The following is an 18,767-nucleotide window of genomic DNA, read 5'->3' as shown; positions in this document are numbered from 1 at the left end:
ATCCCTCCAGCAAAATCTGGGGAGGATAATACAGCTTTTGGGCTTTAAGAAAAAAAGTGAAAAAATATATAATTAAAAAGACAAGCAGTGTCTTCCAATGCCACAGAGCTGAGAGCTGAATGAGCCAGAAATAGCTCCTATGGGGAAGTCAGTCTGAGTCAGTCACCTGGGACATGGAGCAACCGTCACTTTCCTTCTAACTCCGGTCACCTACGGACACCCAAACTGTTCATTTTCAATTAATTTCCTAATCCAACTGGAAATAATTCTATGGGGCAGAATGACTTCAGAAGAATGAAAAAGTCAAGCACAGCTTGGCTGTTCTCTATAGATGAATAATGTCCACCTTGCTCCTGCTCTCTACAGATGAATAGTGTCCTGTAACAATATTGCATGCTACATACAATCAGTAGTGTCAAATTAATGTGACTAAAACAAACAGATTGAAAATGATGCAAGAAGCTGCAATTTAAAGATTTCAGCAGCATCTGCCAGTTAGGGTCACAGCTACAGCTAAACTGGATTTTCAGGTTCAGTCTGTTAGAACTAATGTATTATAATTTATTACACTAGGGAAATAAAAAAAGTTTTAAAATGCTGAATTTAATTATCATATTAATTTATGGCTTAATCAGTATTTGGTTACAACATGTATGTCTTCACTCAAGTATGGTAATCGTTTCCAAATTTTATAATCTTTTACTTAGGTACTAGATGATACCTTAAAGCAACCTGTCAAAACCTGAACCCAGAAAGTTTCAGGAATCTAAGCTCAAAATCCTGGAACCATATATCATACAATATTTCAATTCAAAACAAAATTTCAAACACAGGAAGCTTGAGAAGCTGTATGCAACTCAGAACAAACTGAGCAGAACTGAGGACACAGTAAATTTAGAGAAACTGTTCTCATACTTAGCAAAACTTATTTCACAAATGAACTGCAAAACTTACATTAACTTTGAACTGACAAGAGAAAAATAAAGTACTAGTAGAGCAGAAACACAAGACACACATAACCCAGACTAATGCTAAACTTCAGCTAATTCTGTTTATAGAAAAAGCTGTTACCCCGATTAATATCTCCAGTCTTCCCTCATAAAAACATCCTTCTCGTGTTTCTTTTTCAGACTGAGTACAAATCTAATTTTTAAATTATTCGCAGAAACATTCCTTCATAATTCTGCAGAGACACTCAACAATTTCTTTGCTCTATGTGTGTGTACTGCTCAAGATGTTAATTAAGATCCTCCATCACCTCTTGCTTTTTCATAAATAGGGACAGGATACTCAGCAAAAACAAAGAGAAAGAAGCAAGAGATAAAATGAGTGTTTTTCAGACTGTCTGACACTAATAAGGTCAAGTTCAGGTTGTATTTCAAGTGAACTCTGCTACTAAAAGGTAAAATGAAACTCTGCTATTACAAAAGAGAGGCCTAAAATAACTACACTTTAAATGCAGTACTGAAATATGGAAGCCTGAAAAATGAATTTTTAGCTTTCTTAAAACTCACTCTATTTCAGCTCTTACATCTTTTATTAACAGTTCTGCAAACCCTATCAGGCCTCCTCAGCAAAATCCTGTTGAGCTAAGTGCTGTGCAAAGAGGAGACTCTGCCTTTAAAAGCTTCAAAATACCACATCCGCATCAGAAAAAGCCGTAGTAATTTCTCTCTAATGAATTTCCTTCCTGTATTTCATCCTACCTATAAAAGGAAAACTTAGTTCTGGCCCTAGTTTTCTATCTCATACCACTCTTGCCTCATGTATTTAATGAGGTAGACAGGAACAGCCACACATGATCTGATAACCACGTACTACATCTGCTGCCACTGCCCTTCCATCATCTCTACCCAAGGGGAAAAGTGCTCCCTGCGTATTTGCAAGGAAGGGTTTCAGCTCAGTAGGCTAAACTGGTTATTTATTTTTAAACAGTGCAATCTCAGCACAATTCTGGGTTCAAATATGGTAAACAAGTATGGGACAGAATAGAGAAATTCTTTGCAGTCCCAAATTACAGTTTGGTTAACCAAAGTGCTCCCTCAGCCAGGTCATTACTGATGTTTTCTTCCATCATCATGCCAAACGAACTATCCAAAGTCAGATGATTTTACTGATCAACTTCAAAGCAAAGATGGATAAACAAACAACCAAAAGAAGCCATAAGGTATCAGTCACAGCAGGGCAGTGTGAATACTACCATATCTCATCATACAGCATGATATAATAAATAATTACTAACTCCAGCTCAAGCACATGCTCCTTTTGTGCTAGACAAATTCTGGACTATTTTATTAAAAACAATCATCTAGACTGTCTATTCAGCATAACTTCCTAGTCTCTATAATCATTTACTTGTTTCAAGCAGAATCAAGGTCTGCATGAGCTCAGCATTCCATGAAACCTAAGACATACAAAAGCCAACACTCTAAAAACTTTTTCCTGGGGAAGAACTGAACCTGGCATGAGGTGAAACCTCATGAGGAACCTGGCATGAGGGAAATGGCAGTTCCCACATTCGTATCTGCCTCACAGGGCGAGTCAAGCTGACACATTTAGATGTAAGACAAAAATAAAAGAATAAAACCACAAAATAATCAAGGGCATAGTTTAACAAATGTAAACTGGACTTGCAGCAACAAACCCATTGTCACAAAGAGATGCAAGAAATTTGTGTTTTGATGAGTAGATAACAAACATAGATGTTTATCAAAAACCCAGTAGCCAGCTGACCTTAACAGCTAGCAAGAATGGCAAAGATTTTGTATAGTGTCTAGAAATCAGAGAATGTATTTTAGTCACACAGTGAAACCCTTTGGGTAAAATGTTCAATGTAAACAGCCCGAAATGCATATTGCCTATATTTTTTTAGTTAGCATGTAATGGGAGTCACTGGAAGTATTTGGGTGATTATTGTATTCACAACTGGATTAACACGCAAACACAAACCTGTCTAGCAAAGCACAGCTCCTCAATCACAGCATTTCTTTACTGCTACATGGAGTGGGCATTTCTTCAGCACTGAGCAACAAGTTCCCTGAACTTTCTAGCTGATAAGAAAACATTGTTTTACCGTACATAAGAACTACTGTTATCAAACAGAATTTTCATTTCTGCACATGAAAATAACTTTAGCATCAGATACTAGAAGAAATCAATGAGCTCTTCCAGGGATTCAGTGGTGAACAAATTGTAATCCTACTCAAGCTAGCAGAGGTTTTCCAAATACATTGGCAGGAGGACACATCAGTTCAGAGGCCATGCTTCCTGTTATTTCATTGCACATTCAAAAATTTAGGATGATATTCTTTAAGATGCTGTCATCTCAGAATGGATGAGAAATCCTAAATAAGTAAAACCCCCAAAGACAATTTATTTATTGACAAATTTTCAAGGTTGCAACAGGTAATAAATAGTGTATTTCATGGCTCATGCTGTATACAGAAAAAAAAAATACCATGCAGTGTTTGCAAGCCTGAAATAAAATATGTTTATTCCAGATACTCCTTAAGTGACCAGAGGTCTAGAGCCACTATTTACCGCCCAGTCTAAAATATGAAATATTATTGACAATATTATAAAACTATTCAAATGCTTTAGTAAAAGAGATCATGTAACTATCCCAAGAGTCAAGGAGACAGGTTCAAAGAGTCATAATAAACTAAAGATTTAAGAATTGGCCCAAATTCTTACCAAGTCTCTCCCATAATTTGCTGAATGTTAAAAAAAACCCATAACTATATTGTGAATAATATATTCATAAAGAAAAAGGGAATATGAAGAATTTATTAGTATCTCTATTACACACTAACACAACACAGAAGTGTAACAAAGGTGAGTGTAAGCTACAAGCTAGAGGAAGATGAGTAGGAACTGCATTTGAAATACCTGAACACATTCTTACTGTCTAGAAAGACACAATCAATAAGGAGCAGTAATCTGATATCATAGCAATGCACATTATTGTTTTAATAACCAAATACAGTCAATAACCAGAAAGATTTAAACCAAATTAAAGCATTGTTTTCCTCAATACTTTCACCATTACAATTTATCCTTACAATCTTATACCATCAAATTTTGATTTTTGGTATGAAGCATACCACAAAAGCTAATTAAGAAACGTCAGATCACAGTAATTAAAATTTTTGTAAATAGCTAAGATAACTTACTGAGGGGAGATAAAAACCTCCCTGTGTAGCTGCAAATTGCTCAAGATAAGTCTTTAGACTGTCATGGTTTCCAGAAATTCACTCTGCAAGTAGTGCTTATACTAGAAAATAGATGATCTCTACCAAATTATGAATTTTAATGGCTACAGTGAAATCAACATGGTTGTGAATCTACTGGGCAGAACTGTAATTTAAGTGCAACCCACCTAACATGAGCAGTTAGTTTAGAAACAGGCTGTAGATCAGCCAAAGTTAAGTAAAACAAACCTCAGCAAAATGCACTAGACGTACTGAAAACTCTTCTTTGAAATTATTAACACCTACTGCTGTATACTCCATGGTACCATAATAAAAAATCCAAATACAAATAAAGGATGTAGAAGTTGAAGTAAGCTCTACATAGCACTTTTCTCTTTTAAATTAGTATAACATAAATATAATTTAATTCCAAGGTCTAAACAATTAAAAGGCAAATGTAACTATGCAAAAGGTAGTGCACTGCAAATTGACTTGTGTTTGGATGATTTGTGACAATCTGATTAAGAAGCATTCTTCATAAGGTAATCAGCACATGCAGTATCACCAATTACACAGTACTATTTAGGCATCATACAAACCAGATTCTTTTCTCAAACACAGAAATTTCTTCAAATCCAAGGACATATCTTAAATATTCTTAAAGCACAAACAGAATCATTTCATTAGTAAAGTACCTATGTATACAGTGAAAAAATTGTACACATTTTGACACAGCTTTTTTTGCAGTATTCTATGATTTAAAGACTCCTACGTATTTCTTGCCTTCTCAAATAAATCAGAAAAACCCTTCTGAGCTTATAATAAAAACACAATTCTACAACAGGATTCAGTTCATTCCCTTCCAGTGCCATGGTTCAGAAATAGGTGTAGTGTATGTAACAGATGTAGCATATGAATAACCTCCTCACCTTAAATGTGATTACTCACAAGCTTAACATTACATGTAAATTCAAGCATTCCATGGAATCAAACACTGGCGCAACACTTCTGTGCTGTAAATTATACACTAATCAAAGATACCATCTTCAGACCATGAGTATTCTTATCCAGAGATTTCCAGATCTTGCCACTGAATTACAACAGGATTTGATGTTTTACTCCAAATAGACTTTCTCTTCTTTCTGCCTTTTAAATGCCTAAAATCCAACAGCACATTTTTTAAAGCAACATAAACTACTACATGGCATTCTGGATTAGCACTTAATGTCTCTATTTGACTTATTTCTCAAAAGTTCATCTTCTTGCTGCACATGTTTTTTTGAGAAAGGCAGGGCCAATTGAAGTTAAACTCTTCATATTACTCCATGAAAACTATAGCAAACAGCTAACTCATCTCTTGACAATAAGAAATTAGGCAGAAATAGCCTCTATTTTCTTTTCTTTAAGAAGATGTTACCTTTTTTGCACTGCATTGCTCCAGTCTTAGCTATTTCCCAGGATCTTAAGATGTCAGCAAGAATCTATTATAAATCGCCTAAACGGGAGAATCCGTAACTTCCTAAATCACATCGTTTATAAAAAATGTCAGCTTCTGTCAGAGCACAGAAAGTTCTTTTAAAGGCATAACTTCATTTTATGGCCCTGGCCAAAGGAAACAGTTGTCTTTTTTTTTTTTCTGCATGGTTCATCCCTGGCACTCTATCATTTTCAAAAGTGTCCTCTTTTTTTCCACAGCAAACAATAAAAATTTAAGTATCAATGTGCTCACTGCAGTCAAGGAATTTCCTCAGTTCCTACTAGTTTAATGAAGCTGTGAAATATGTTACTCTGGAGCACAGATGATCTGTTTGCACAGCTTTCAAAGGATAACTGCACCAGGCTGAAGCAAAAGGAAAATATCTACTCCTTCCATTTATATGGCCAACAATAACTTCTACATTCTGACAGAATTGTGTGTACACTGGCGGGGAAGGGGAGTTTCAAAACACTTTATCAGGAAGTCCACAATCCAATAAAATGCAGGCTTCCCAGATACTGATCCAAACTGATGCACAGGATTTGACTCTGAAGTTTTGTTTTTTATATACAGTTACAGTTGTTTTTCTCAACCAAGAACAATAGTTGTATTTTTCAGAATAGGTGACCTCAATAGAAGTGAAGAATTTGCGAACAGAATTCTCTTGAAGAAGAGAGTGCAGTAATATTACTCTATCCAAAGAAAACTGAATACAGTAGAACACTGGGTCTGTCACAATGTACTCATCTATATTGCAAGATTCAATGCACAAGGCAACACTCCTATTCACATTATACTGAAAAATACTCTCAGTGGAAGGTATCTCATTATCCATCAGACAACAATCTAGTGATCTCAAAACACTTACATGAAAACAAATTGCATCTTTCACTTTTGCAAAGGGAACTCTTTGTAGAATTTAAATGGAGACAAGTAACTCCTTATGTATCTACTGCCCATGCAGTAAATCAGGTGAGAAATTGTTATACAACAGCAAAGGCAAACCTACAACACATGACTAGAAGCAGCACAGCTTTTACTCTCACCACCAAATTACAAAATCATAAAATATCACAGCTTGAACCTGTGTTTCTGAGAATCCAGTGTTCATTTGAAAGAATAACTTCTTTTTCTAACAAATTTACTTCCTGTCTGGCAAACCCCAGTTATTTATAAGCATTCCATATCATAATTTCATCATCAATATTATGACCTCAGCACTCTGTATTAGCACTGAAGGATGTTAATAAAAAGTATTTATTTAATAACATATCTATGACAACAGGAAATCTAGCTTTCTTTGATGAAGGGCTGAAAATACAGGACTCCAAAGACTTCTAAAGCAAATATTAAAAAAACATTTCTTTACTCAGCAGCATTTACTCTCCTTTCAATAGAGGATGTGGGTTTTATTTACTCAAGTCATCTCTGAATGTTTTACAAATCAGAAGTAAAGCACTAACAGCTCCATCACTAACACTTGTTCTTCTTCCCTCCATTACCCTTACTCACACATTCTAAGACATCAGCTAAAAGATGAATACACAATGCAGATGCTGCCAGATAGTTTGACTGAGTACTCACATCATACTCTGCAATTCAAGTGTAAAGCTTGTTGATCTTCTTCCACTGCTTGAAGAGGCAACTGCCGACATCGGGCTGGCCACGGTGCTGCTCATCTGGGCAAACAAAGAAATAACACCAGTTACAACACTTGTATTTCATTTCCAAGAGAGCACACATGCAAGAGATGTATGCTTCACACTAGGTATTTAAACGAAGAAAAAATACTTGGAGTAACGTGGAAGGTAAAGGGTGTGCATGCAAAAAAAGAAGCCTATGTGAGGCAACAGAAAGCTTGAGTTGATGTTTACTGTAACCAAAGTACTGGAAACATACTATTTCTAAAATAACGATTTAGAAGTATCCTAAAAAGTACCAATGTTTAAAAGCATTAAAATAAAAACACCACTTCTCTGGAATAGATGGTAATCCCAGACACCAGAATTTCTGTTGCCCAATCATCCTCTTATATTCCTGCATATCCTAACCACCAGTACATCATACCCACACCATCTCCAACAAGGCCAAAGTGATTCTCACAAAAAACCAGCTAAAACTTTACGAGCACAGAGATCAGAAACTTCCATTATAAAACACCTCCTACACACACACAAGTTCTTAAAACCGAAATGCATTAGAAAGAGTGAGACCCAACCACCATCAAAGTACTCATAGCTCTGAAGGTAGTATCTTTACACAAAGTATTTTACAGCTTTTCTATATAAATATCTCGTTCAAGAACTCCAAAGCAAATCCAGGACAATTTTCCTTATATTCTATGAAGCAATTAATAAATCTACGTTTTCCTCTTTAATAATACACAAGTCAAATTGTAGCAGCATGTGGCTACAGGGTCTCTGCATCAAATGGCTTTGAGCTATTTAATTTTAAAAAATAATTAAATTTACTAAAGGACTGACTAAGCTAAATATTATGGAAAATGCCATTAATATGGACACGGGAGAAAAAAATTTTCCCTTCAAAAAAATTAATACAGACTGCATACTGTGTAAGTCCCCTGATAAACAAAATTTATTCTCTCTATATTTCTTAGTCTTCCAGTTTGCTACACACTAGTATCAGCTGAGTTGTACTGCTCATTTCTTGCATATTAGTAGTAGTGACCATAAAAACTTTATACTGCTATAGCTTGCTGTTCTGTAAGAGATTCTACCTCTCTCCATTTCAAATTTCAAAGGATAAGACTGTTTTCTAGAATAGAAATCCACTCTACCACTTCCCAGGGCAGTCGGTTCCAATGTTTGACCACCTTTTCTGTGAAGAAGCTTTTCCCAATATCTGAACCTCCCTTGGCACGATTTGAGGCTGTTTCCTCTCCTCCCACAGCTTTGTACACAAGAGAAAAGCAGAACCCCACCTGGCTGTCCCCTCCTGTCGGGAGCTGTGCAGAGCCACAAGGTCCCCCCTGAGCCTCCTTTTCTCCAGGCTGAGCCCCTTTCCAGCTCCCTCAGCTGCTCCTCCTCAGACCTGTGCTCCAGAGCCTTCCCCAGCTCTGTTCCCTTCCCTGCACACGCTCCAGCCCCTCAATGTCCCTCTGGAACTGAGGGGCCCAGAACTGAACACAGCCCTGGAGGTGGCCTCAGCAGTGCCCAGGGCAGGGGACAGTCACTGCCCTGGCCCTGCTGCCACTGCACTGCTGGTACAGCCCAGGTGCCTTTGGCTTTCTTGGTCACCTGGGCACAGCTGGCTCCACAGCTCAGCTGCTGTTGACCAGCACCCCCAGGTCCTTTCAAAACTGAGCAGCTTTTCAGCCACTCTGCCCCAGTCTGCAGCACTGCACCAGGTTATTGTTATTTAATACAGCATCCAGCACTTGAACTTGTTGAACCTCATAAAACTGTCCTTGGTCAATTAATCCAGCCCTTCCAGATCCCTTTGTACAGCCTCCCTACCCCACCCAGCTTGGTGTCATAAGTTTAATTTTTTTATTAATGCTTTCATGTAGATTATCAGACTTCAGTTCATCTTCGGGCAGATTCTAATTTAGGTCCTCCGTCCTGCAAGCACTTATGCACATGTGTAACTTGAATCACAAGTTTACTCCCACTCAAGTCTGATTTTAATCACATGAGTAGTTACACACAAGGCTAAACTGTTGTCAGGATCCTGCCATAATCAGCAGTTACCAGTCATCTAACCTAAACAGTCAGTAAATTCGTGAATTTAAAAAATGAAAAACAAAGTAAAAACCCTCTTCAACAAAGAAAGGTGCCAGTATTTATAGAAAAGCTCCATATATCCATGGAAGAGAGTTAAGATGAAGCTGTCTCTGTACCCACCATAGCAGAAACAGCCTAAAGATTTAGAAATTTATAAGTATTTGATTGACCATCACTTCATTGGGAGCAATTAGGATTAATTTTAGTAGCTATATTTTTATATTCAATACCACAGTACCAATATTCCTAAATAGAGAACAGTGTATTCATTAAAAAGTGAATAATGTTCAAAGATTTAAGGAGGGTTTTTTTTTTTAATTTAGAGCTTTTTAAAACTAATTACATCACTTGAAGCATATAACTATTTTCTTTGAACATTCATGAGAGAGATTGTGCTTTATCTATGAGGTTCTGTTCTGCTAATTTATGAAACATTCTCCCAAAATTCCCAAAAACCATGGGGCCCAATTCCACAGCTGCCTCCTCACAGCATACGACCTGTGATTTGTGCATGTCCTATTCTAGAGCAAATCCTTTCTTAGCTTGCTGCCTTCCAAGTGGACAAGAACAGTTCAATTGAAAAAATTTGAAGACTTTACATCTCAGTGGCTTGAAAGCTTATCAGCTACTGCTTCACTACAAACTTGAGTCCTCCTACTGCAACCAAACAATTTAACTTTCAAATCAAGCAGGTGTACAGCATTTTCTTGACATAAAAAACCAACAGCTTGTCAGGCTTCATCAGACCCTTTACAATAATTACTTCCACAGCCCACATTTTGTTTGATGGTTTAGATAATTAACTTCTTTACACATCAAAGCCCCATCCTCCGTATGTTCTATTTCCTTTCTTCCGGACATTAAAAAAAAATAAAATAAAATAAAAGATAATTCAAAAGCAGAAGCGCTCTCAAATAAATTTTCTTCAGTAAGTACAGCTATCATGAAACTGAAAAGCCTACAGTGATCTTCAATGGGTCGATATACTGTATTTGTTTTAGCTCCAAACTGAAATGCAGCTGTTTGCCATATTCTATAAAATGAATTCAGATGTTCAGATTAAGTCACAGATTATTTCAATGTGCTGCATTTTAATCATGAACTCTAGCAAGAAGATAACTTCTGATTAACACTATTTGGACTGGTAATTCTGAGTTCCTATTCAAGTAGGCTCAGCTTTTATAAATACTTTTCTCCTAAGTAAAACATTGCAACCAAATGCATAGTAAAATACACACATTCAAAGGTATATATAAACACTAACATAAATGTTTAAAAGCATCTACTGTAATCTCTATGTCTTTTACATTGAAGAGTCATAACAGAAAACATTTGTTCCATATGAATCAGCAGAACATAAATTATCAGTTGAGGGAAACAAATTTTAAGTCATTTCTCATCAGGTTTAGGCCCATCCCTCTCACCACAGTAAGATACCTGGGTAGATTTCTGTTTCATAACCCTCCTTCATATTCATATCCACTCTGAAGCCACCAAGCAATATTAATTTACACTAACTTCCTACAATCAATAAGTGATCTGTATAACCCATGTATTCATTCAAGAATCAGCTCAGAGACAAAAATTGGAATTCAAGTGCTCCTAAAAGATGATGTAAGGGTTATACACTTAGGCAATATCCTATATTAACATGTAAATGCATATATAAAAACCCCCTGCCTTGTACAGGGCCATCTTTTTTCACATTGCTGAGGGCCCCATCCAAGCTGGCCTTGGACACTTCCAGAGACAGGGCTGACACCACTCCTCTGTTCCAGTGCCTCACCACCCTCACAACAAAGGACTTCTCTTTGATCTTAACCTCCCTGTTTCAGCTTCAAGCCATTCCCCCTGGTCCCATCACTGCACACCCTCTCCAGCTCTCTTGGAGCCCCTTTAGGTACTGGAAGGTGCTGTGAGGTCTCCCCTTCTCCAGGCTGAACAGCAGAGACTCAGTCAAGGCTTTTGAGACACTACTCAGACACTTCCACCAATCCCCACAGCTGAAATGTCACCGAAGATCGAGGAGAAAGATGCACCCAGACAGTCACCACAGGACAGTCCTCTAACAGACAGACTGACAGCTGATCTAAACTGATCTAAACTCACTCAGGAAGAGCAAAAGTTAATAGTAATACAGTTTTCACTTCACCATAGGGAAAAGAAAAAAAATCTAAATTTGCACTGGGTCAGTTTAAAACAAATGTGAATTTGTGGATTCTCTCTGATACCTGTTTATAGGCTAAAGAAAGTGCAGGATTACAAAAAAGTAGCAGCATCTCTGCAAAAAAATTTACACTGAATAACACAGAGTAGAAGTTACCATTACAATGATCTAATTCACCAAGCATACATCTAACATGGTTATCACATCAGTCTTTTCATAAATACATTTCCATATAACCTAAAACCATGCAAAAATTTAAAGACTGACAAATTTTCATTTCTATAAAGTCAAACAAAACAAGAAGGAAAGAAAAACCAATATAACAAAGAATTAACACAAAATCAAAATTAATGCCTTTGTTTCCACACCCTCTACTTCAGAGTAATTAGATCAACTAGTCTGTTACCACTGAGTATTTCATGGCCCCACCAGCTGACAAGAGGGTATAGGATAAGAGTCTTCCAGGACTGGAGATGTAAGAACTTAATTAACTACAGGAAATACAGATTTTTGTTACTGCTCTTCTTTTAAAAAACAAAAACACACCATAACCCTGCTGAACACATGCAAGACTGGCTGAGTGTATGCTCAAAACTCTTATAAAAAATAAGAGAAAGTTAAAAAACACCCAATACCCCATAACCAAATGCAAGAGCACATATACTGTTTTGCTTGTCACCCACTCTCCCAGCAGCACAAATTAACTGAAAATTAAAACACAAAGTGTGAAATCCTTTAGTACTCCTGATCTGTTCAAGCAGGCTGGAACTAGAAACACTCTAAAGGGTCTCAGATAAGCACAGTGCATGTGTGATCTAGGATTAACAAAATAATGCTGATAGTATACAGTGAAATTACTTTATCATCCTCTAACCTGTTCAGGTCAAAACTACCAGCTTTATGGGCAACAAATAAGAAATGGTTTTGCTTACAGGAAATAGGATGAATAACTTTGATATTCTCTAAGCACAGCATCTTAAAAAGCCAAGCAGATAAAGACACAAACTTCCAGGGAACAGCCAGGCCAAATACAGGATTAAAAACAACCTGTGGGCAGGCAGGGACACATCTGCACCAGGTCTGCACACAAGAATACTGTTCAAAGCTCAGGCTGCAATCTCAGCTTTCTTTCATTTTTAATTAATTAACAAAGTACCACAAAGCAGAATGCATGCACTATTCATTCTAAGGATAACACATTACATCTGCTGCTGCTGCTTCCATTTATTACTTGATAGACCAGATTCTTAGGGTAGTTTTATTTTAAACTGAATACCAGAAAGAAAAATTCATCTTATAGCTGTCAATGCACAGCCCAGCTTTCACCACCCAGACAAATAAGCATCTCATCTTTAACCATGACACCCTCTTGGAACAGAACATGCTTGGAAAGCCCACACGAATACAAGGAATACAACTGAACATAATTTCCCCTGGCCATTTAAAAGGCAATTAAATCATTCATTCCCATGTAGAAGTTAGAGAAGAAACATGCATGGCTGATAGCAACAGGTAAAAAAAAAAATCTTCTAATACACGTAGGTGTGGATTTTCATCCAAAGAATAACACATATCCTGATGATTTTATCTTTAGAACTGTCCTGTTCAACATCCCTTAAGATAAAATAATCCTTCCTGGTGTCCTTGTGCATTACTTTTACTTACATGAAAGCAGTAAACAAGCACAACTTTCTCACTGACTTAGCAAGGAAAGAAAAGTCACTAAACCAACCTCAGATTAAAATAAAACCTTCTGACTCCACTGTGTGCAACAACTGCTGTGTTTTACTCAAAATGACTCTGCATGTCTTCATACTTGAAGCTATTATTTGTCCATCCCCATGTTAGACATGACAATTACTTAAAGCTTCTTCTGAACCAGACCACAGAATGGTCTGGACTGCTGAAAGAATACTAATACACAGATGTGACTGTTTTATTTGAGACTGGGAAATACAGAGAAGAATTTTACATGAGAGAGCTCTGCCTTCCCATCTGGAGGTGTTTACAAACACTTCCCAGAGTTTCCAACTCCAGTCTCATCAGAGCTCTGTCCTTCTCTAGAAGTCACACATTTGTTTTTAACAAGGAAGCAGGCAAAATGAATCTAATATATACACCCACCTCCCTCTGAACTGAATGTGCACACTTTTTTGCAGAGCTTTGTGCCACACTGGCAGTTAATAGCACTGCAAATTAGGCACAAATGACTTTTTCCTTCCTTCCTAAAATGATTTAAGAAAACAGTGTAAAGACCAAACAACCTGAAACTAACAGCCATGTTCTCTCACAGCTTCCAGAATCTGACTCCTATAACCCTGCATTTATTTCAACTTACAGTTGTTTTTTCTTAATACGCTGGTATTGCAAACATTCTATATGATTTAATAATTGTATAGAGATGCAATTCAGTGGTCATGACCTCCCCATGGGAGCCACTGGTGATTTTCAGTGAAGCAAACCCAAGGTGTGCTCACAGGTCAGCATGTAAGGATGAACAAGGCCCAATTATGACTTGCTCAGTATTTTGCTTTTTCTGACGAGTAAAGCATTCCTGTATTAATGTGCAGAGGTCAGGTTAGCCCCATCAATACGTTTCACTGCTCTTTGGCCAGCAAGCAACTCCTTTAGTGTGCATGGGTCCCCATCTGTCTTTAGTTCCATTTAACGTAAATTAAAATTTAAGGGTTTACTAACAGAGGTGGATTTTCTGTGAAGCATAACTAAGTTTTCATTACCTTTAAACTGTATTTTCCTTGGTATAACTTTCTGTCTAAACCTTCACCTCCTTTTAAAATGGCATCTTCCCAACCTATCACACTGATTACATCAACCCTTCTCCTCTCATATCACCCTGAGCTGTGTTTGATTCACCATGTGATATACAATTAAAATCATTTCATAATATAGGTCCACCCTGACCTTAATTGAATATTCTAGCATATCAGAAATATGATCAAGTTATGGCATTAACATATGTATCTAAAATTCCTCATCAAGAATGAGCAGCCAAATCTATAGCTAAGATTATAAAAAAATATATTCCAATTCTTATTGTAGGGCTGTTCTTGTTGCAGAAATCAGTGCTTGTCACTGTAAATTCTCTGGAGGAGAAAACATCTACTTCCACTGTTGTTCATCTATTCAACATTTAATTCAAGTAAAACTACAGGAAAAACAGCCATGGCTTTAATATAGGCCAAAGCATGAAAATCAGATCTTTAGAAGTTGGTCTAAAAACATGTAACATTCAGGCCACTCAACCCCCTTCACAGATGTTATTGTCACATATGATATCCAGAAAGTTCCTGCTAAAATGCATTCTTGTTTACTCAGAAATAAACATTAAGCTCAGTACTGAGGTATACCTGGGAGAAATCAGAAGAATTATCAATAGAGCTCTTCACTATTAAATGCCTTAAAAAATCATATGTTTGAGTGACATTTCAAGTAAAAAAGCCTACATTTCAGCAAAAGTCTATTGGAAATCACATCTTCCAAGCTCTTGGCCCCTTTTATCCATTGCTGCTACTTCTGTGAAGGCTTAAGGAGCTGTGTGAACTAGAATCTTTGCAGCTGACTCTGTGAAAGTCTGATTGTAATCAAACACGATACTTCAAACATATGCAAAATACAGGGCTAAAGAAAAGCCAAAGATTATTTATAAATAGAAATTTCACCTGTGATAGCTTGCAAAAGAACACTTACTACGATTACTTAAAATTAATAATGACTCCACATAGCACTAGGAATGCCAAGTACCTGAAATACAGATAGCAGATCAAATCAATGCCATTTTCAGTACCTTTGACAGGCAGATTTTTTTGATCAGCTCCAGATAAGCTTGTAACTGAGTCACCACTGCACGGTTCCATGAGAACATAGGCCTAACAAATTTCCTTTTCTTTACATGCTTGTCTATCTGCACATTTGGGTATTTCACAACTGCAACAAGAGCATTAACTCAGTTATTTTCTACGGTATAATTAGGCTGCCTGGGTTTGGCCCGCTGCCTTAGAACACCCTTGCAGTGAGTGATGACCTAGAAAGACACCGTCTAGCTGGTCTCACTGCCCGAGGGCATCACGGCAGAACAGCACCAACGACCTGAACAATGCTGCTCTACGCTGTTGTACGCAGGCAATTCTTAAAACGCTTGTAGCCCGCTAAATTACAGTTTGCTTATGCTGACAAGCTACTAATTGACTAATCAACTCTCAAACAGTTTTGTGCTACCCAGAACTGAGCCCAGGAGAGTCATTCAGCTGGTTATGACAGTCAGAGGCTCTAAAGCCACAGAATCCTGTGAAACCTTAAAAAAAAGTCTTCAAATCCATAGATTTAAAAATCACAAGTTAAATGCCACTAAAGGATTTCTTGTTTACTTCTCAGAGACACAACTTTGAGCTTTTTCCTCCTGCAGTTTCAGCAGATTCTGGTTAGACCTCAAGCTTTTCTTCAGAATCATCATAACTAAGAATCTCTTTATCTAATTGAAAACTAACTTTTTCACACTTCCACAAGCAGAGATAGGGCTTTCAGAAACACTTAATTTTATCCTATAACAGTTGGAAATGCTACTTCTGGCCATCAACATTCGCACCTACAGAGCTACAACACATAGGATAAAAAGGAACCAAACTAAAAACAAATATGATTTGTATATTAGTAACATGCAAATAGGAGCCTGTGTAAAGTCCACCAAAGTCAACAAAAGGACTGACACTGCCTTCCACACCACTTGGATCTGGCCAACAGTGAAGAAAGATATGCAAAATGGGAGAGAGGGTGGCTGCACTGCATCCTGCCAAGTAAGCACTGCTGCCTTAAGCCAAAGGGAAAGCCAGGCCTGTACCAAGGAAGAGATTGATGTGGGAGTTACATAAAACACTTCAAAAGAAAATTTTAGCAAAACACCAACACGGCTGCAAACCTTGAAGCAGATTCACTAGTAGGAAATCAAGTGTCTCATAATAAATCACTAACACTAATGCCATACAGCAAACTTGCACTGTCTGCAGCATCAGGTTCCTGCTCCCATTTCACAAACACTATTTTGCATGTATATGTGCTCTGCAATCATTGACTGCAAATCATCCATTTGTGCAATTTCTAGGAACTTAGAAGAAGTTGATCAGTAAACAGGAAATATAAAAATATTCTAAAGTGGAAAAATCACTTATAGCTAACACAGAGAAATAATCTTCTGGACTGTCACTCCTAGGCTTTTAGCATTTCCCAGTAATTTCTGTAAGGACTAATACTTTCTATAAGGAACACTATAGACCTTATGAGAACATTCTGGCATATCAGGAACACCATTAAGCTATGGCAGCAATGTATGCATCCAAAATTTCTCATCAAGAATGACCAGCCAAATGCATACAACTCCAAATAAGGAGTATCACAGGATTCCAGTTAGAGAATCACACCTGTTCAGGCAAAATAAACAAAATCCATTTCCTCTAAGTGAAATTTACAAACTAGTCACATTTCACAACATTGGAGTGGCACGAAGAAATTAACAACACCCAGCAGTACACAGTGTACTGCAGGCCAAGCTGTAACATAATTTTAAAGAGTATTTTTAAAAATTATATTTAAAAAGTCCTAGAACACCTCCTGGATTAGTTGCAAGACGACAAAGAGAACGGGACGGGGCAGGGTCCAAGGTAACACTGAAGACCACCAGCAAACGCCGCGCTCCCGGCCCCCCGCGCCCCCGCCCCGCAGGTACCGCGGGCAGGAACCGCCCCGCTAATGCTCCTGAAGGCCCCAACAACGAGCAGCCTCGCTAAGTTAATTAATAGCAACACACTCTCTAATTGCGTGCTCTCTCTGGTGACTCACTCAAAGGCTCACCCCTAGGGATGGATGGATGGATGGATGAGGAGGCTGAGATGTGCAGGGGAGGAAGGATGGAAGGAAGGTGGGAGCAGCTTGTGGTGCCCGGTCCCCCCACCCCGTGTGCGGACAGCCGAGAGGGGAAAGCGAGGGGCAGGCACTGAACCTCGGTCCTTCCCCTCCACGCGCTGCCTGGACCGAGGCGAGAAACGAGAGGGACGGAAAAGCGGCGACGGCTTCGCGCTGTTCCCCCCGCCCGCCTCCACCGCCACGGCCGCTGAGGGAGGGAGGGGGGGGTAAAATGGCGCCGCCCGCGCCGGGGAGGAGCCGGTTCCGCCACAGCGGCCGCCCCGCAGATGGAGGCGGGGGCGGCGGCGCCTCCTAGGGCGCGGGGAGGAGCCGGGGCGAGGCGGGGCTGCCGCCGCTGCCGCCGCTGCCGCCGCTTCCTCCCGCCCCCGCCGCTGCCGTGCCCCTCGGCCCGCCGCTCGCCCGGGTTACTGTTGGTGCGTGTGAATATCTCAAAGGGGGGTGCCAGGAGGATGGTGCCAGGCCCTTTACAGTGGTGCCCAGCGACAGGACGAGGAGAAGTGGCTGTAAAATGAAACACAAGTTCCACCTAGATATGAGTAAGAACTTATTTGCGTTGAGGGTGACAGCAGTGGAGCGGGCTGCCCGGGGATTTTGTGCATTGCCCCTCTCTGGAGACATTCCAAACCCAATTGAACGCGTTCGTGTGTCACCTGCTCCAGGGCCTGGATGGTCTCCATAGGTCCCTTCCAACCCTAACAATTTTGTGGTGCTGTGAATAACACAATCAGTTAGGTTGGAAAAGACCTCTGAGACTGTCGAGTCCAACCTATGCACCAGTCACCACCTTGTGAGCCAGGCCATTTCCCTCAGCGCCACATCCAGTCTTCCCTTAAACACCTCAAGGGATGGTGTTGCATGTGCTGCCTCATAGGCCATGACCACCTTTTCCTTCCCCTTCAGCCCCAGGCATTGCTGGAGGGCAGCAGGAAGGGCCTTCAGGGCTGGTGTGAGTCCAAAAAGCCAGGGGATTTTTGGGAGAGACAGCTGTCGGTGTGCACAGGTGTCTGGTCTCAGCACAGGTGCCAGCATACCCTCATCTCAGCAGCCACATCCTTGTACAGGTGTTCAAAAATAGCAGCGCAAACAACAGCGACCTGCGCTCATCTTTATCCTTGGAAACACCAATGGATCCTGCTACAGCAATACCCAGTTGTCCTATTTCAGCCATGGCATTAATAGATCAAAGCTGAGCCAGGGAGATTTAGGCTGGACATTAGGAAGCATCCCTTTATTGAGAGAGTGGCCGGACACTGGAA

At 39.1% G+C, this 18,767-nt stretch overlaps 1 protein-coding gene across 3 annotated transcripts in view; it reads right to left on the bottom strand.

Annotated features, from left to right (window-relative positions):
- The window catches only part of SUPT3H (SPT3 homolog, SAGA and STAGA complex component), a 255,112-nt gene extending 237,352 nt beyond the window's left edge, over window positions 1-17,760 (bottom strand). The window contains exons 1-2 of one of the 3 annotated variants that reach the window (XM_063153131.1): window positions 17,440-17,760; window positions 7,252-7,346 (exon numbers count right to left, since the gene is read on the bottom strand). In XM_063153131.1, coding sequence (XP_063009201.1) covers window positions 7,252-7,346 — 95 coding nt within the window. In that variant the 5' untranslated portion in view covers window positions 17,440-17,760. Of the gene's footprint in view, window positions 1-7,251; window positions 7,347-17,439 lie in introns of those variants that run through there. The other 2 variants (XM_063153132.1, XM_063153133.1) reach the window with 2 other exon arrangements.
- Between the last annotated feature and the right edge of the window lie 1,007 nt (window positions 17,761-18,767).

The sequence above is a fragment of the Melospiza melodia genome, chromosome 3 (assembly GCF_035770615.1).
Source record: "Melospiza melodia melodia isolate bMelMel2 chromosome 3, bMelMel2.pri, whole genome shotgun sequence".
Lineage (NCBI taxonomy): Eukaryota > Metazoa > Chordata > Aves > Passeriformes > Passerellidae > Melospiza > Melospiza melodia.
Note: the sequence above shows the minus strand (reverse complement) of the source record. Positions and strands in the feature narration are given on the sequence as shown.